Source organism: Rousettus aegyptiacus, unplaced genomic scaffold (genome assembly GCF_014176215.1).
Source record: "Rousettus aegyptiacus isolate mRouAeg1 unplaced genomic scaffold, mRouAeg1.p scaffold_m13_p_2, whole genome shotgun sequence".
NCBI classification, from domain to species: domain Eukaryota; kingdom Metazoa; phylum Chordata; class Mammalia; order Chiroptera; family Pteropodidae; genus Rousettus; species Rousettus aegyptiacus.
Window position 1 is genome coordinate 162,285,700 of NW_023416295.1, and position 20,505 is coordinate 162,306,204.

Consider the following 20,505-nt stretch of genomic DNA (forward strand, 5'->3'; position numbering starts at 1 on the left):
GAAGGGCAAGGCAGGGCAGGGGAAACAGCTGAAGATTGGTAATGTGAATGACTATGGCAGGCTTTGGTGTATGAAGTTACATTAGGTGGTTGGGGGTAGAGGTACCTCCCCTGCTTTGCAAAAGTTCATTACGCCACTTCGCTTTTACCAAAGAGCTACTTTAGTACCTTTATTCACTCACTGGAAGAAATCCAAAGAAGATTTTCACTTTTACAAAAAAAAAAAAAAAAAAGGCGAAAAGGGAAAATAGTGTTCAGTGTTCGTTGTGCGGGGAGATATTATAGAGACAGCATCCATATGAGCAGCGAGGATGATCCCACCAAGCTGACTCTCAGCATCGTAGCATCAAGCCACCACAGCTTTGAACTGTATCTGTGAGCATCTGTGCTTCATCTCAATTATTTTGTGTGTAACTTAGCAAGATATATTCAAAGGTATCAGAATAGCCCAAGAGAGCTCATAAGGGTGTTATGCTGAGCATAAAACTAGACATGATCAAACCTTTTGATCATCACAAACAAAATACATTGTGTGTATAATGAATGAATGAATAAATAAATAAATAAATAAATACATTGTGTGCGCATTGAATTTTGGGCCCGAGAAGCTTCATAAATTTTTTCCATATAAATTAATGTTACTTGCTTCTTCCCCTTGTGCCATTTCGGCTCATGAATGACTGCATAGAAACTCTCTGCTTTCCAGTGGTGGGGGAAGGTGTCTGCAATGGGCTCAGTATTGGTTGGTTTGCCTGTAAAAAAAACATGTTTCCAAGTAAGTTGTGTATCTTTAACAATTAGTTAGCCGTGGGAGAGGTAGTATCTCCCAGGGTCTATATGACCACAAGTGCCACAGCTTCAAGAATATGGAAAAGAAAATATAGTTTATATAAATGGCCCCATGATGAATGGATGCTGAAAAGACTCTTATGGCATCTAAGAAAACACAGAACACTCGCCTTTCATATGTGGACTTTCAGGTAATCATTTTTAGCAAGGCAACTCTATCCTCAGTCTAGAGTCTCATTTATTTTCTCAAGAAGTGATCCTGATACAGGCAGGACAGGGCAAATTCCTCCGAGTAGGAGGAACTCAGGCCCTGCACTGAGAGTTCTTGTCTGTGTTTAAGAAATAATTGAAATGCACGCCAGAGTCAGAGTCAAAAGGAAAGTTTATAGAAGGGGTAATGTTCCACGGACACAGCGTGGTCCCCTCTCAGAGGCAGAGAGAGAGGCTGAGAGAGACTCAGAGGGACAGAGAGACAGAGACACTGAGAGGGACCAAAAAAAGACACTGAGGGTCTAGAGAAAGACACAGGGACTAAGAGAAAGACGCTGAGAGGGACCCTGAGTGTTCAGAAAATTCAGTTTATATAGCATTCTTAGTTTCTGTGAATTATGAAGACTTTGTTTCCCCATTGTCCTTTGATGGTATGGATGGATATACAAGTGAGAAAGGATGAGTATATACAGCATGAAAGGCCTGCTGGCAGTTCTCAGCATATACTCCATAGCTTCCCCATGATTTTAGCCATAGGGAATGAATGATTTTATTTTGTGTAGGACACCACTCAAAGACTGTTTTCCCCTCATGGTATGGAGAAATTGTTAGCAATCCCAGCAGAAATCATCCTTTGTTCTCTGTTTCCTCAAGGTCTGGCTGCAAGGCTGATCAGTATATTGCAGTCTCTGACATAGCTTGATTTAACATTTTAGTTCTCTGGCCTCCTCCCTGCATTAATCAGAGGGGAAGGAGTAGCTCTGATTGGCTATGCAACCCAGGGGAGAGCATTTTGAGATGGAAATCTAAACATTCCTCATCTAGACTCTCCAGCATATCTCCTGTTTCAGTAACCCCTGAAACACGCCACCCTCTTCAGAGGAACCGATGCTCTGAGAAATCCAAGTGTCTTAGCTTTTCTACCTTAGAAGATGATGCCATTTTTCTTCTTTTAATCCTTATAACACTTTGCTTTCATCATTAGTTTGATACCTAGCACATGCTACCTTATCTTTTTGCGACCATGTTGTATTGCCAAACTTTGCAATTTCTATTTTGGTCAGAGGCCAGTTTCCATTTCTTTATATTCCCTTACAACTATTACGGAGTCATGCACATGATAGACAGATAAGAGCTGGCTTATTTTTAAGTTATGGAGTTATTATAAAAGTGAAATATTTATCATGGAAAATGGAGTAAAGAAAAAAGCATATGAGGAAAAAAATATCACCCATGGTCACTCTTCTTAGGACTAACCATTACTATTTTTATAGAGCCAAGATATTTTATCTTGAATTCACAAAGGCAGATTTTTCTCTCATTGGTGGGGGTATGAGAGGTAGGTTTCAGTCTTAAGTCTTTTCCTTAACTTTGCACACCTTCTGTAGCACTGTCCTTTTCATAGAATAACCTTCTCCATTTATTTAAAAAAAAAAAGAAAAAAAAAAACAACCCAGCAAATGATGCCACTATCAGCTGCTTCTAATTAACCTCCCCTGGCTGTTTCAGTAAATGACTCAGCACCTGGACTTCTTAGAGCGGTCAGGTTTTTTTGAATCAACCACATAAAATCACTCAACACCATTCTGGAAGTTCAACATCAACATTTCTTCCTGTTGCCTTGTTTCTAGAGTCCAAAATGGTCATGTTAGAACCTTTGCTACTACCCTTTAAAAAATGACTGGGCCAGAAGGTGCGAGCCAGTCAGTCTAGGAAAGCGATTCATAATATTTTCCAGTATGAGAAGCCCTTTTTAAATGAAAAAAAAAAAAATGTGAGGAACCTCAGATGATTGTGGTTGGATATTTAATATTCATTGAATGAACACACACACATTGAGGATTTAAAATGGGAATATTAAATGGAAATAGTGAACAATATTGAGATATCCATCTTAAAATCCCCCAATTTTTTTCAAAGATAGTACTTCAATCCCTTTTAGTTCCCAAGCTAGGATCTATTAGAGTCCCCATAATATATCTTGCTTTAGAAAGTCTTGCCTCTTATATAAGACATAGGCAGGAATGGTTAAAGTATTTTGGCATTCATATGAACTTGAGTCAAACCTGGGGTCACATAATAGGTATCAAGATGACAGGCACACCTTGATAGATGTGGGAACTTTTAAATCTTCTCAAAATTTCTGAATGAGATCTTCAAAATCCACTCTCGGAATTGGAGGTAAGCCTTCTTTTATTATCATTATTTTTATTTATGCCTACAGCACTTGGTCTTCCTAGGTGGTCTCCCATCCAAGTACTAACCAGGCCCAACCCTGTTTAGCTTCCAAGATCAGACATTGGGCTTGTTCAGGGTGGTATGGCCATAGATCATGGACCATGGCTCCACTGGGAAATGAATTCAGGGCCTCCTGAGTGTAAAGCAGATGTGCCAACTGCTACACCTTGGAACTCCGGCCGGGAGTAAGGGTTCTTTGGCGAGCTCACTCCTCCTACTACTTGAAGGTGTTTCAGGGAACAAGCTGATTGCAAAACATCCGAAGTCAGTACCTGCTAGGATTATGTGAGGAAGTTTGATTTTGCAGTGATCTATAATCTCAGGACCCCAAAAGGTCATAGCTTCAAAGGAAAAAGAGGATTTTGATAGTTGTAATAGGTATATAACATTGAGAAACTCTTGAAATAATCCCATATTCTCCCAGTTATTTGCTATCGATAAGTTGGGAAGCAATGAGCTAGGGTTTTATAAAAATTATAAACACATGTGAACACATCTTAGTTATTTGGCAGAAAAGGAACAGGTCAAAAACACCAAAAAAAAAAAAAAAATTCCAGAATTGCTCCATGGCTTGGGGCTTAAAGTATTTGTGGGGTGAGATCCCTGATGCAGCTGTATATATGACCAGATCATACACTTGCTCAAAATCTAGCACCAGGGAAATCTTTTTAGAGCTCCATAGATTTCAGTGAGGGATACACACGCAGATGTTCTCCTTGGTACGGGAAGTTTGGAGAGAGATGTATCATTGGCTGTTCACAACACAGCTTGAGGCACTAGTGTCCAATTCTCAGGAGAATTAGCCCTACAGAACATTTGGCAAGGTATATAAAACTCCAGAGTCTAAATCTTAATGAAAAAAATTTTTTTTGTAGGCTTCAAACCAAAGTGATTATAATGAGTTATTTTATCTGTAATAAATAGCTACCTAGTTTTCATACTAATAGAAGAAAGAACTATTAACCAAGGAAACATTAAATTAAGAAAAGATGGAAGAAAGAAGTTCTTCAAAAAATAACATATTGGTCTGGTTTAAACTTAAAGTCAACTAAGAAAGTCATTTCTTACAATTATAGTCTAAGTAAAAATGAACCAAAATGAATAAATTTGTTTAAGAGTCTATCTTCTTTATTACTGTGGCATAATTTATCACTAGTTGCCTCTGGCTTACTTTAGGGGTTTGTTGTCTGGGGCTTATTTCCTTTATACACTGTCTCAAAAATAAAGATTTCCTAAAACAGTATTAGAAAGCTCTTACTTGAGATGGTTGCAGAGATAACCTTAATTTCAGCTAGAGTCTAATCTTCTCCGGATTTGGCTCAACGATAGGACAGCTGTGTTTATAAAAAAAAGATCAAAGTTTTGTGTTTAATCACCATTAGAAGCAAAGATACCAGCAGCATTTATTGCCTTTTGCTACAAACTAAGGAAATAGGCCCTGAACTCAAAACAGCACTAAAAATGCAGTTGGTAGAAATGCTTATTACATACACCTTTAAATCTATTGGGTTACTCAAATTGTTTGCAAAGGCTAAGAAGCCTGGTGGCCTCCCCTTCAACTTAGTGTTGTTCATATGGATTTTATAAAATTTTATGTAAGTGTTACAAGTCCCAAGGTTGAGTATTCTGTTAAAAATTAGTTGAGAAGGCAAATAGCTATATAACAAAGACATAAATTACACAGAAACAAGCTGATACAAAGAAATTTCCAGGCACATGTAACTTAATCCTACATAAGGGCAACGATTGTTTTTACCAAGGTAGTTCAAAAAGAACAGCTGGAAAGGTCAGGTAGTTCAAAAAGAACAGCTGGAAAGGTCAGAAAGTAGATTCGCTGCTTTTGTATTTCCCATGAAGGCTGTGTCCATACATACGAGAGATTGGTTACGCTGAGTTTGAGTAATGGTTATGTCATCCAATGTGTATTCATTTTTCCTTTAGTGGAATGAGATCCTCAAAGCTGACATCCTAATTATTTTGTTGTTACTGTGTTTAGTTAACAAATAGTTGCTATACATTAAAGTCATGCTAATATTAAGACAAGTACCTATTTTTTAAAGGGCATATTTCTTTAAATACTTAATTAGAAACAAATGTTGGCTGTTTTGAAAATCTTTTCCAATGCCTGTTAAAATAAATGTTTTTGAATCAGCAAGGTGTTAGATTAAAGAAACAGAGTGTTCTCTCCTGTTCCTGTTACTGAGGACATGGACAGCTTGATAATGATATACTGGAACAGAATGCTGCTTCTGAAGACCTGACCAAGCTCTCTTGAGGAAAATGTGGAAATGGACCATCATAATGGTAATTTTTATTTGTAAATTTTATTTGGGTTCAGAATTAAGGCTATTACTGGCATGGCATACAGCTGGGTTAAATTGAGTTTAACATTTTGAGCTACAGAAAAACATGAGAAATAATCTGGAGCATATACTTTTTCTCCTCAGAAATTAGCATTGGGCACAATACTGTCTCATAACTTCCCAATCAGCATTTCTGGGATAATGTCAGATTTTGGACAATTACAAAAAACCAGACCCAAATGTGCAAACCAGATTTCAGTTTCTTCTCCACTGACATGAGATTTAAAACAGCAACAGGAACATTTTTAGGTCAGTGTCAGTGTGTAGTTGCAAATTACCAAAGTAAGAAACAAATTGGAGTGCATGGGTGTGCAATTTTGAGTTTTGGCATGGGAGAGACATTGAAATATTCACAATGTACAAGCCAAATCATAAAATAAAATGAGATGTATGATCCCATCATTTTGTAAGAGGATTTAGTTATGACATCTTGCAGATTTGTGATATCCTGATTTTTGCTTCAACAGTCCTAAATAATACAAGTTTTAGAACATAAATACAACTTTTTTTTTCTTTTCACAATGTAAGTGAAGCAATCCTGAGGAAAACTTAACTTCAACAAAAGAAAAACCATCTTAGACATATTTATAAACAAACATGGAAAAACTAAAACTATCTAGGACACACACAGGCACACACACACAAAAATCAGATCTCATGTTATTTAGCAGGAATGAGGAGTGATGACCAATAACTAATTCCCCATTAAACATTTCCTTCTGCCTTAGTCTAATTTAAACATAGTTTACTAAGAATAAAGTTTACTAATGAAATAGCATATCATTACACTATTTAGAATAATTGAATACACTAAAGTTTAACAACAAAGTATACATTATAAAATGGTTGCATAGCCTTGTATGCAAGATCTAAAGAAAGAAAAGGTTACAGTTCTCAGTGCTTACTCAGGATAAAATGTATACCATTCCTGAAAATAAGAGGTAAAGATATCCCTCTCATTTCTTGAGAATGTCTTATCTCATAGTCACCATATTAATTTCCACAGGGAACCACCATTTTTTCTCTTCAGGGGAACATTATCTGTCTCTCTGGCACAACTATTTACACAACCACCATGAGTTATCCCAAGAAAGCTTCCCTTAACATGGAATAGTTCTACTGAGTTATTTCATCAGACAATTTTCATATTTGGGTAAGCCCTTATTCCAGAAAACCTACATCCTAGACAGCCAAATACTCAAGCCCAATATACTCACCTCTTCAGTCGCCATCCCTAAAACATAACCCACTCAATTCTTAAGTCAACTTTACTAAGTGTAAGAAAATTTTCAAATATATTGGTCCAATCTGTCATTTCAGGATGTATCCTTATTATATGGGTATGTCCTGAAATGACAAATTCTTTGGCCCATTCTGATGTTTTTATGGTTCTCTGTTGCATCGCAGAGACTACTAAAGGGAACCATGTCTAAATTCTCTGCTTTTTCCTTTTTAAGTTCAAAATCTGCTTATAAAGGGGTAAGGGAAACTCTTTCTATTATTTGGTAGTAACATTTTACTGTATTATGTAATATGGAAATTGCTGTGGTAATTTTTCATCTGTACTTTAAAACATAACAATTTATACCAAACATTTACGTTATAAAACTTTCTTAAAATTTTAAAAATTACCTGCAACATTTACCTTTCTTAAAGATAATTTTCTTGATTCCCTCAGATACTTATATAAGACATCCCATGAATAGAAAACTTGAGTCAAAAATATTTATTGGGAGGGAGGAGGAAGGTGGGGTAAAAGGGGTCAAATATGTGGTGACAGAGAAAAATCTAACTATGGGTGGTGAACACACAATGCAATATACATATATATGACTCACTGTTGAATTGTACACTTGAACCTTATCGGATTTCGTTAACCAATGTTACCATAATAATAAAAAAAAGTTAGTGATAAAAAATAAAAAAAATCATTGGCATTATTAAAAATAAACTTCTAATTTCTCAAAAATAAGAACTATGCATCTCTGAAATAAAAATACCTACAAATCCCTGAACTGTGTGGCAGACACTTGTTAGGTATTTTTAATCACCTTTACTTAATCCTCACAATAACTCTATAAGATAGCGATTCCTATCTCTATTCTATAAGAGGAAATGCAGCTTTAGAGATGGCATTAACTCACAGAAATGCAGAGTCTGTAGAAATTTATTTAACTCTATACCTACTGACAAGCAGAACCCTTAGCTTATACTCCTCTGATTACATTATGATGCATCATTAGAAACATTATAATGGCTGCTGTAATAATGATTTCGGTGAGCTTTGAGACTGTGAACACAGTTCTAGTGCCACTAGATGTCATCTCAAAGGCATAAATTTCTTGATTAAGAATGGTGAAGATTTATAAAAGGTAGAAGCGATTAAAAGTATTAAATAAGTCATTTTTCAAGGTAAGCTTTATCCCATACACCAGATGTTCTAAGAATGTTGAGACATCTAGTCAAAAGGAATTTGCACAGTAAACAGGGTTGACTAACATCATCAGTCACAATTTTAAGAAACTAAAGATCATTTTTATATTAAATTGAATAATGATCCTTTATAATTTCTGAAGAAGTTGTAAGACTCCTACACATAATAGATTACTAAAAAAATGCATACACCCACATATACATATTCAGCTACTTATAGAGTAACAATGAAAGGAGACCTTTTTCCCCTTTTGTAAATGTTTGTGTCCCTGAGAACTAGGAAAACAGCATATAATTAAGGTATAGAAGATAGGATATACTTTGGAAAATTCTGTGATAAAATCAAAAGCATTGCTTCTTTAGTCATCTCTTTTCTAGAACTGTTGAGTTAATGATAGTCTTAAGAGATGATTAAAACACACACACGTGCGCGCGTGCGCACACACACACACACACACACACAGAATAGAGTAGGAATATAATTTTTCAAACCATCAACCTTTTATTTAACAAAAACAGATGGGACATTTCTAGAGCTTACAGTATATTTGATATAAAAATAAGGAATTCTACCAAATATGTACTAAAAATACAAAGTTTATAGATCTAAGGTATCCAGAAAATTTATTTTACATTTCAGTCACCCAAAACAACAGCTTGTGGTCTCCTCCAACTGCACATAGTGGGAGAGTTCTATGCCAGGAAAGGCCAGATCCAACTGGTACAGAACCAATGAGGATGGGCTACAAAACAGGTAAAGAATTAAAGAAGCTCAATGAATCATCCAAGTTAATAAACAAAACAACCCTTCAAAAATAAGAAATGTTTTGAAACACTATTTATAGGAGAAACCTCATAGGTGAAATAAGCATTATTTGTTTGTAGCTAGCTGAAATGAAGTATATAAGTAATCTATGAAAAACTGGTGCAGCCCAGGCTCACATATTTTTGCAGTCTAAACCAAGCAAGCAAGCAAAATTATTATATTTAAATGAAAGAGGAAGTATAACAGAAGAAACAAAATGCTTTTTATATGAATACTGATAAAAAGCCTATTACCTCTGGTGATTTAAAGAATTGAGGGCTATGACCAAAAAAGCAGAAAACATAAACTTAAAAACATATATGCCATAAAACATCTCCACATTACCTGAGGGTGTCCTAAATGATGGATTTGAAACTGGCTTGCCATTTTGCCAGGATAACCAGTGGTTGCAAACAAGTTTTCATTAATTGTGCACCACCTAAGAAAAAACAAAGGATAAACATAAGCATAGTATCTTATAACTACAAGCTTTTCTGAAACAGGTTATTTGTTTTTGCACAAAAAAAATAATTTTATAACCCTAAATTTGATAATATGGCTTTACAATTAGACTGGGAATTCCAGGGAAGTCAATTTCATCTTCTCATTCTATAAACATTAAGTGTTTACCGTGTGCCTCTTTGTTAAGTTCCAAAGTTACACATGGTTAGCAATTCCCTTCTTATTACCAAAGGGCTGATAGTGTGGTAGGAGATACAAGAAGGCATCAGGCAGATCCAAAGTATTTCACAGTATAATACATTAAAAAACACTTTTAATGTTCTTATTGACATTTGTTATAAGTTAGTGATAAACCCATGTGTTTAAACTCCTTGGGATGATACAAACACCCAGAATATTTATAAAGCTGAATATTTAAGTTTCAGGGCAACCTAGATATTGGAATATAATGAGTCAGTGAATCAGTGAGTGTTAATGGAGCTCCAGTGACATGCTCAACATTAGAGTAAGTGCAGTAAGTAGTGTGTTTGCCTCGGCAGCACGGATCCTAAAACTGAAAAATATAGTAGAGGAGACAGAAGAAAAAGAAAGGATTCCTTGACCAAAAAGAAAAAAAAAAAAAAAAAAAGTATGGCGACATTATTATTTGCTTGTCCAACAGCCATTCAACCTCTTTCTTTGCTAACTGAACCCCAACTACATTCTGGCACAGTGTGTCAGACCCCAAGGTATGAGACACAATTGGTTCAAGGCAAGGATAGCAATCCCCAATGAAAAGGGAGTGTTCCTTCCTCTTCTCTTTGGACAATGTGATGTGAAGCTATCTTGCCTGGAACTCTGGTAGTTGTCTTATGACTATGAAGCTACAAGTTCCAAGCCTCGCCATTGAGCAGGCAGAGACAAAGGTTTGAACTCCTAATAACACTAATGAGCTACTAAACCAATCCTGAGACGGCTTCCTCCAGATTTCTTGTTAAGTACCATAGTTCACTGATTTTAAAATGTATACTTACATTTCTGAAATCAGTGTATATTTTATAATTCATGGCATTCTTACATTTAGTTGAATATATTTTTTTCTTAGGAGTATATAAAATAATGGTGTCTCCAAGTTCTACGATTTTATTGGGGATATTTTAGATTGGTATAATATAGCATATAATAAATGTTGTATTGGTTTTAGTATCTGTAAGTAAGTTTTCCTAGTACTTGAAACTGAAAGCATCCCAAACATTGTACAATGGAATGTTGTGCAAAAATAAGATGAAGAACAAGGTAGATGTGTATGTTAATTTAAGCAAAAGAGAGCAAATTACATATATATAATATCTAGCAAGTTCTCATTTAAAGCACAAAAATGAAATTTATATGTGTAAACATGGGTCCACCCACATTTTATATCTTTATCAGAACGAAAAATAAAAAGCATATGCTCCAAATTGTTAGGGTGGTACTGGAGTGGCAACATGGTTTGTGTTTTATAAAATTTTTTAAAAATAATATTGAAAAACCAAATCACTCCCCTGCCTAAACCAAAAGACAAAAACAAAAACTTAATTAGGAAGGGAAAATAGCCATTTATAAAGAATCATAAAAAAAAAAGACCCCCCCTAAACACACACAAACAAAAAACAAACAAACAAACAAACAATCAGGGCAAAGGAGAGGATTGGGAAACTATTCTAGGTGGCGACACAGGATGAAAAAAATAACTAAACTCAAAAAATCAAATTATAGCTCCAACAAAAATGGTACCTTACTTGAATAAGCAGGCTCGATCCATGTGGACAGGTCTCTTTTCTTGAGGGTAACTAAAAGATAATATTTTGTATTTTATGAATTATGTATTAGTCTCAAGTAGAGGAACTTAAATTAAGGTTTAAAACCTGTTTTCTTTTTAAAAGAAACAATGCCCAACATATTTAAACTGTGACAAAATTCCAAATAAGCATGGGATTAAAATAGATGAAATGTGATAAACACAGAAACACGATCATTCAAAAGGGTCAGTGTTTTTCTTCTTCTTTTTTTTTTAACATTGCTCAGATCAAAGATTTCCTCCTCTGCGTTTTTCTTTCAGGATTACTATCGAAATAAATCTGCAAAGTACAGATGCTCACCTCTGTTCTGTAAAAACCCACAGCTCTGGCCCTTCTATAGGAGACACTTGTTTTTGCTCTATAGTGAGGGCGACATATACAATAATGGCTCCGTGGGTCACATAGTAATAGTGACTGCTATTTTGGTAAGGAATAGATAAATATATTAAGGAAGTACCTGGACCGAGTAATATCCCAAATTAACCAATCGTTCCCTGCAACAGCTCCAACTTTGAAGGTGTTTTTTAAGCACCAGTGTGCTGACATTAATGGCATCTGTTCTGATTCAAGAGATAAAATAGCCTGTTGGGCCAAAAGATCATAAAATCGTATTGTTCCATTCTTCTCTGCAACCATCAGCTGAAAGACAGAAAAATACAGAAAATTCAACTACCTAATTCACTAGCCAATCTGAGAATTAGGAGGAGATTCAATTTATACAGGGTTGAGCTTTGAACATGAGTGAACTGTGTGGCCATTTACAGGAGGATTTTTTCCAATAAATATACAGTTGACCCTCCATATCTCCAGATTTTACATCCATGGATTCAAACAACTGCAATTTTCAATCTGAATTTGGAAATCCATGGATGCAGAGGGCCAATTGTATACATTGTTCTATGCCACTTTATATAAGGGACTTGAGCATCTACAAATTTTGGTATCTGTGGGGGGTCCTGGAATCAATCCTCCATGGATATCAAGGAGATGACTGTAGTTAACATTTCAGGGCATCATAAGTTATATGTGGATTTTCTGACTCTATTGGGGTGGGGGTGGTTGGTGTCCCTAACCCCCATGATACTCAAGGGTCAACTGTATATTGATTCATTAACATAAACTCATGGCCAACAGCACTGTAACTCATGCCTGAACAAAGCTCATGTAAAAAATGTATTTTTTCCATAAGGCACATCACACAGCCTTCTTGCACTAAGGAATGCTAGACAGCACTTTAGCACTATGCTTGGGGGCCATTTTACACAGTGAAGTCACCAACAAAAAGCACAAAAATGTGGCACTAAATATCACGAATAGGACACTTGTTTCCAATAAGAAAGCTAAAATGAAAAGGCAAAGTGCTGTCTTACTTGGTTTTAGCTAGGAATGTGCACATTAGCTGACTCATATTTTTTGCTGTTCTGCACATGTCTATGCTGTGAAAATGCCGTGAGTACTGATTTAGGGGTTACAAAGAAATTTTAGTGATTAGCAAATTTATAAATGTGAAATCCATGAATAATGAAGGTTAACTGTATTTATACATATTTGCAACATATTATGCTAATTTCAACAGAAGACATAATCCTTGGTCTTAAGAAAACTTCCATCTAGAGGAGAAAATTATAGAAAAAAGTACTGACCATAACTGAAGGCAAGATACCCTGGGATGCAAAAGGAAGATTTAGAATATGGGTAGTCTTTGCATTATGGGATTTTTAATAGAAAAGTGGAATTTAAAACTTTTTTAAGAATAAGCAGAATATTTAAATACTAATACTACTAACAATAACATAAGTTCAATGACAAATATACAAAAGAAACGAGCAACACTGAGCTTTGCATGTCCTGCTTTATCTAATCCTCATTACCACTATATGAGGAAATTATCATCATTAATTCTGTTTTTCAGAAGAGGAGACCAAGACACAGAGTGATTAAACTTGTTGAGGTCTTACTGCTAGTTTGTGACAGAGTCTGATTTGAACTCAGGTCTTGAACCCAGGTCTGTCTAACTACGAGGCTAGATTGTGAAGACTGAAGAGTGGGGAAGGACTAGAAGTGGGAGGAGACCAAGGAAAAGTTATCAGGACCTACTAAAAATACTGGAGATTTTGAACCTGACTCAAAATCTTGAGGAGTTTGGATATAACTTACGGACTATGGAAGGGCCAAGTCTATTAGGGCCCAGATTCTAAACGAGGAGGGGCCATAAAGCACGGTGGGTTAAAGTGTACAACCTCGATAGCCACAATGCCTGGGTAGGTCTCATCTCTGCCCTCAGGAGCTATCTAATCTTGAGCAAATAACCTCTCAGTGCCTCAGGTCCTCATTAGTAAAAACAAGGCTAATAACATTACCCACTACATAGGACTTCAAAGGACATCTGGGAGATGGTATGAGTTAACACACGTAAAGCACTTAGAAATGTATTAGCACAGAATAGACACTCAAAAAACATTAGGCTATTATAGGTTAAAGTCAGACTGAAAGCTCAGCTATAGCAAAAAAAATCTGTTTCTTATTTACTATTTCTAAAACTGTCCTCAACTGTGACAATAGATTTTTTTGGGGGGTCGGGGGTGGGGTTAAAAGCAGAGTAAAAGAGTTAAGTTTGGGAACTGCTGGATCTAAAAATGTTATAGGAGGATTTTTCCTTTAGGACTTCTCAGAACCAAAAACAGTAATACGCATTGAATTTTCATGGGGGAAATATCTTAAGTAGCACAGAACCAGACTGAGATCAGATCTGCGACTGTGTGATCTTGGGTAAATTACTTAACCATCTGGTGCTTCAGTTTTCTTATCTACGAAATGGGTAATGCTACCAAGCTCAGAGTGCTCTGTGAGAGCACGTGAGAACACACGTCAAGTACTGTGCACAGTTCCTGGCATGGAGGAAGCATTCAACGACTGTTGACGGCTACGCCTCATTTCCTTTAGGCTCTCTAACCTTTTTCCTTAGGGCCAGAGTCCTCAGTCCCAACTCTCTGATCCAATGACATCTTAAACTCTTGGTTCTGTTATTATTGCCTCTTGAAATCCTAGCTTCATTGGATTTAAGAGTTTAGTTTCTGGAGATCTTCTGATTTTTGTATTTTTTACTATTAAATGCTAGAATTTGCTTTGTGCTTTATATATTATATGATGCTTGTGTAGTTTATATCTCATATGATTTTCAAAAAATTCTATGAGATAGTAATTGTGGCCTCCTCTCTTTTTTCTGGCTGCCTCATTTTTAGAACTGAGCATAACAGAGCAAAAATTCTGGCCTGATCTGATAGGGCAGACCACTGACAACCACTAGATTGTGTTAGTGGTAACAATAACATCAACAATGACAAACAGCTAAAGGTGGCTGATTATTATCCTCTTTTAAAGATTTTATCAGTGTTTACTCATTTCACCTTCGCCAGCTTCCATTTTACGAGATGAGAAAAGTAAAAGCAACGATTGAGAGCTTTGTAACTTGCCAGAGATCACACACCTACCTAGTAAGTGGTGAACTGGGATGTGACTCCAGGCGGTTAACTCAAGAGTCCATACTCTTAATCACTTCTTTGTCATCTTTCTGTATTTTAGGTTTTTGAGTTTAGTATTGACATGTTGAAACTGGTATTTTAAGATCAGTCTAACTAAAGCAGGCAAGAACAACCAAAGAGTGGAGAGCCAAAAGATTTTAGAAACAAGCTAAGGCTTACCAAGGGCTACTTGTGAGAACAGAAAAGTGAAGAATGCCCCTTAATGATAGAGAGGAATGTATTCTAGTGACAGTGAAGGAAAAGTTAAGGGACCTCAAAAAGTTTGTGTTATAGGGAAGGAAGATATCAAAGCTAAGTTTAGGATTCTGGGTTTACGTGACTTAGAGCAGGGACTTACAAACATTCTGAAGTGATGGAAACAATTAAAAAAAAAAAGAGATAGGATGGAGTGGGATTTTAATGATATATAGAAGAGAAACAGAAATTAAAGCATATGGAAGAAATGGATTTGAAATTACTACAAATTAAGGATTAGATAAGTTTTGGGATAGAGGTTGTAATAAATATTCTCATTCCTCATCTAGGTCACAGTTTTTAAAAAGTAGCATATTGTATTTACACAGAGCAATATGAACATTTTGGTAGAATCCCTGATTATGCTTCAAGTAGCTTCACTGCTATAGGGGAGAAATCTCGGTATAAAACAAAATTAGGACCTGGCTTCAGAAATTATACTTATACATGGAAATAATCCCTATTATTTAACATGAATAAATTAGAAAATTTCACTCACACAAATATACAGAGTATAATTCTACTGATGAAAAATCCAATAGGCTTAAAATAAGTTGTCATGGAATCCCAGGGCTCAGAGAACTTACATAGCCTAGGGCACCTCAACTCAGGACTACTTCCTCTGTAGAGGCTGTGAGCATATCTGATTAATCCTTCGTTATGTCATTCTATGTACCAGATTTTTTGATTCTAATACTTAAGGTCTACGTTGCTGTATGTGCATGTTTTTCTTTTTTATAAGCCAGTGTGTAACATAAGGGCAAAGACTTAATTCATTATTTTACACTCCATTACAATAAAGTGTACAGTGTGAGAACTACCCCTTCCAACAACTCACCCATACAAGGTAAGAGAAGAGCTGAGAGAGGAGAAAGAAAAAGAGAAGATACATGGAAAGACGCTCAAGAGGACATAAATAATGCAGCTTTAAAGACCGAAGTGAGCAAAAGTAGAAAAAGCTGCCTTGAGATTGAAGCTTTTAAGAAAGAAGTGAGCAAAAGTAGAAAAAGCTGTCTTGAGATTAAGAATGGAAAAAAAACCCATTGGACTTGTTAAAAACATCACCGATGACTTCTGAGACAGTAGTGGAGACCAAATGAGATTATAGAGTTAGACAAAAGATTGGGGAAAGATGAAGTGAAGAGTTCAAACATTTAGAAATAGAAGGTGTGAAGAAAACAGATTAAAATTAAAAAGGGGAGACAGAAGAATGTAATGGTTAAGAACAAGAAGTATGTGGCAGGCTGCTTGGGTTTAAATGCCAACTTTTTCAGTTAGTTAGCAGCTGTGTGATCTTGGGCACATTATTTAGCTTTTCTAATACACTATGGCTCAGAAGCATGGATTTAACTTTTTTTTTCCCCCCCTCTTTTATAGCCCGGGCATCAGTTTTTAGGTTGTAATTTACCAAGGCAGGGAAAGTGTACTCTGATTAAATGTCATTTATGATTTCCTTAGCTATATAGAATGAGGATCATCACAGTACCTATCTCATAAGGCTGTCATGAGGATTAAATGAGCCAACATATGAAATGCTGACAATGGGCCAAGTGTATGTAAGTACTTTATGTTTGCTATAATGAATGAAGCTTTTCTTTTTGTGTAAGTATGAGGGCAGAAGAGTCAATGGAGAAGAATGAAGACATTAGAGGCCTATGAACACAGGATGCCTAAGGAACTGGCATCTGCTCTACAGAATTTAAGGATTAACTTTAAGAAGATGAATGTGGTAACTTCTCAAATTGTAGGGAAAGATAAAATGAAGTGAGTGATGCCCAAGAGAAGATAGTGGAGAATGAGAGAACTCTTGAATGGTTCCCATCTTCTCAATGAAATTAGTTAAGGTCAAGTGGTATTTTTAGAATTTCAGAAAGGTCTACTTTGAATAGGAATGGAATATCACTGCAGCTAGGTAAAATCTGCCTTATGTCACTGACGCTTTCTGTTTATACGCTATGGCTCAGAAGCATGGATTTAACTTTTTTTCCCCCCTCTTTTATAGCCCGGGCATCAGTTTTTAGGTTGTAATTTACCAAGGCAGGCAAAGTGTACTCTGATTAAATGTCATTTATGGATGATGGTTGTGGAATAAAAATTATAACTTTTAAGGCAGAAATTTCTAGATGAATCTAAATGCATATGTGACAATTAGTCTCTGAGGTCAAAAAAAGTCATTGATTTCTTTCCATCTGTGTACATATATTACACATGTATATGTTTTTTCAGTTTGATGAAAGAAAGCTAAATTATAAATAACAACCTTAAAAGTTTCCTCAGGATGCCAACACACACTCATTCCAGGGGAATGAAGAACAAAATGAGATGTCTGTACTCCTTCCAAGTTCCAAATCCTACGAAAAGAATAGGAGCATAATTTCAAATATTTGATATATCACTTTTAAAAAAAGAATATTTCCATGAATTTACTCAAAGCTATTAACTAAATATTATATGGTAGACATCTGTACTTAACGTATGTATTTTAAAGAAAATTAGAACAAAATTATATGAAAGAGGTATGAAGAACTTAACTTTTACCATATATAATCATGGAAAAACTGTCACATAGATTTTCTAATTAATTTAAAACAGCAACACAAAAACCAAATTAAATTATTCATATATTCCTTATTTTGCGGGCAGAATCTTAAACTTATCTGGTTACATTCCTACATCAATAGTCATTTCAATTAACAGTAATTTCTACTAGGGGGGAGAGCCCTTTCCACCCACACACACCAGTGCTTCCATTTTCAAAATAACATATAAAGAAGCTAGTATGAGCTGATGTGAATTTCGGGAGAGAATGATTTTCCATAGTTGCTTATTCCTTCTGCCTTCGGGTTCCCAAGCCAGGGCCTACTTTCTATTTTATATTTTTTGATCTGGCTCACCTCCCCGATTCTCTTTCTCAAAGGTGGACTTGATTGACATAGCTATCAGATTCAAGGTGGTCTGAAGTAAAAGACACTTGGTTCCTTCTACTATCCCTCTCCTCAATACTTGCAAATCCATAGCAATAAGGATCAAGCTAATCACTGACATGGCTTTCCATCTCAATTTCCTTACTCTCCTAATTGGAGATCAAGACTCAGAAATCTTAGTAATTGAACTTTGTTGTAAGACGTGCTAATCACCACCCAAATTGCTAGTTTTCCAGTTCATTTTTCACACTCAGCCACTGTTATATCTTACTGGTACAGAGGGTGACACAGAGTAAGCATGGCAGGAGACAGAAATTTGGTGGGTGGTTGGCAAAGTGCGTACAGAATTCTGGTCCTTAAGAATTGAACCTAGTCATTAGAATGCCTTGGACAATTTCTTCTGGGTTTTATAGTTCATACTTCATTATGGATCATAAAATATTTCAATAAACTTAAACAATAGTCCGGGCAAAAATTTACTTCAAAGAAAGTAGATGTTTATTGAACAATGCTACCTATTCTGTATCAAACCACATTATTCCAAATGTTTTTGCTTCTTTGGAGAAATTATAGGGTCTCTAATATTGAAATATCATCGTAACACATAAACTAACAATGTTTTTCAAAATGATGACATATTTGATTAGATAATTTTGAAGTATACTCTTTTCTCTTGCCAAATCAATACTTTTCATCTGTATTTACTACACAAGGGAGAAAATTAGAATTTAATTGAAGAGGGGAATCACATTTACAAAGAATTTATGCAATTCTGTTTCACTCCCCACAATGAATAAGATTATTAATTATGGCAACTGAATATTTCTTTCTTCTCTATTGCCTTTTGCATAATAAAGTGCCAGACTAACATATTTTTACCACAATTAAAATAGTAGGAATTTGTCTTGCTAATTCATTGAGTCCCATGAGAGAACGGTTTGAAGGCTCCATTCTTTTGATCTTATTCTAATATGTGTCTGGTTTTTGTTTGCTTTTATATAAATTGAATAGATAACAGAATATTTTTATGATTTTTTTCTCTTTCAAATGGAGGAAACCAAAAAGGTAGAAAATATGGATAAAGACAATCTATAAAAACAGGTTGACTGATAAAGTGTATTCCTATCCAATGAAACAAATTTTTTTCTAATTTTTAAACAGCATTTTATCTGAAGAGAACCTGACACTTTAAAAATAAAAAACAACTTAAAATAAGAAAGGTGATCCAGCTTACTTTACATGACTAGGATAAAATGATTTATGGTTTATAATTATATGCTTATTAAATAATTCTCAGTTGTTGCATAATCCAAGTACTAAGTATGTAAAATACAACAAATTGGGCTGAAATGATTTATCATAACTAAATTAGCTACAGATGGTACACTTTAAGTTGTTAAGTCTTATTTCCCTTTTTGATAGATTCCATAATTAAGCTCTTCTCAAATCCTTTTGTGGAGCAGAACACATTTTTCTGTGTCTTTACTACATGGCTCATCTAGTTAATATTAGTCCCATCAGATAAATCTTTTTTTTTTTTTTTTGGATACATTTTTTACAATACAGCATACATAATAAAAATATATAAATCTTAAGCATACAGTTCAAAAAGAGCACAAAGAGAACAGCATCCAAATTAAGAGATTATTTCCAGAACTCCAAAAGTTGTCTTATGCTTCCTTCCAGTCATATTTCCTTGCCCTTTCACAAAAGGTATCCAGTATCCTGATCTCTAACACCACAGCTTCTTTTGAATGTTTGAAGATAATATAAATGGCATCCCATGTATTTTCTTGGTCTAGCAACTGTTACTTATCATTATTTTGTAAGATTTACCAACATTTTGCATGTTGTTGTACTCTCTGTTCATTCTCATTACTGTATGTAATATTCCATTAATTAAACTGCAATATACTTATCCATTCTACTGTTGGCAGACATTTAAGTTGTTTCTGTTATTACCAATGCCGCTATAAATCTTTTTGCACATGTCTTTTAGTGACTACAGACACCCACATGCCCGATGCCCCACTATACACACACACCTGCTGGGTACAAATCTAGGTGTGGAACTGTTGGATCATAGCTTACAAATATGTTCAACTTTAGCAGGTATTGTCAAATAGTTCACCAAATAGGCTGTACCTCATTTTTCTTTCATATTTCTTTTTAATTACTAACTAAAAAAGCCTAAATTTCTCTAACACATTTTCTGACAAAAATACAACTTTTCAGTTAGTCTTATTTGTAGTGTAGATTTCTCAAATCATCCTTTTTTTCTTATATTTTTTGTTATTTTCATGTATTGATGTCTGGATAAATTTGCATCGATTTTAAAATGTAGTAAACACAACATATACCGTAAGAGCTCTCTTAACTGACCTCCTTCTGACAGACTCTTCCTTTTCCCTCTGTACAACTGACAAGAACAAGAAGGCCACTTCCTAATATTCTTACATGTGCATTGTTGTAGGCTTACCAAGAGGGAATATGGGTTCTTTGCTAGCAAACCACTGTTTGTAAGTATGCAATAATTTATATTACATAAGCTGACAGAATATGAATGTGAAAGTGCCAATGAAACTAAGTTGATGTCAACTAACTTGTCTGTTAGAGAGTTTGATGTAGAAGAAAATTTCTGCTACCAAATGTTTTTGACAACAGAGACAAAGAAGGAATGGATGAC

At 35.2% G+C, this 20,505-nt stretch overlaps 1 protein-coding gene and 1 pseudogene across 1 annotated transcript in view; both read right to left on the reverse strand.

Annotated features, from left to right (window-relative positions):
* Nucleotides 1-3,213: 3,213 nt before the first annotated feature.
* On the reverse strand, nt 3,214-3,329 carry LOC118614889 (annotated as a pseudogene).
* A 5,182-nt stretch (nt 3,330-8,511) lies between these two features.
* Nucleotides 8,512-20,505, reverse strand: part of NUP37 (nucleoporin 37) — a 39,030-nt gene continuing 27,036 nt past the window's right edge. The window contains exons 6-10 of the mRNA XM_016127073.2: nt 17,156-17,246; nt 11,577-11,758; nt 11,060-11,110; nt 9,183-9,276; nt 8,512-8,775 (exon numbers count right to left, since the gene is read on the reverse strand). Coding sequence (XP_015982559.1) covers nt 8,662-8,775; nt 9,183-9,276; nt 11,060-11,110; nt 11,577-11,758; nt 17,156-17,246 — 532 coding nt within the window. The 3' untranslated portion in view covers nt 8,512-8,661. The remainder of the gene's footprint in view (nt 8,776-9,182; nt 9,277-11,059; nt 11,111-11,576; nt 11,759-17,155; nt 17,247-20,505) is intronic.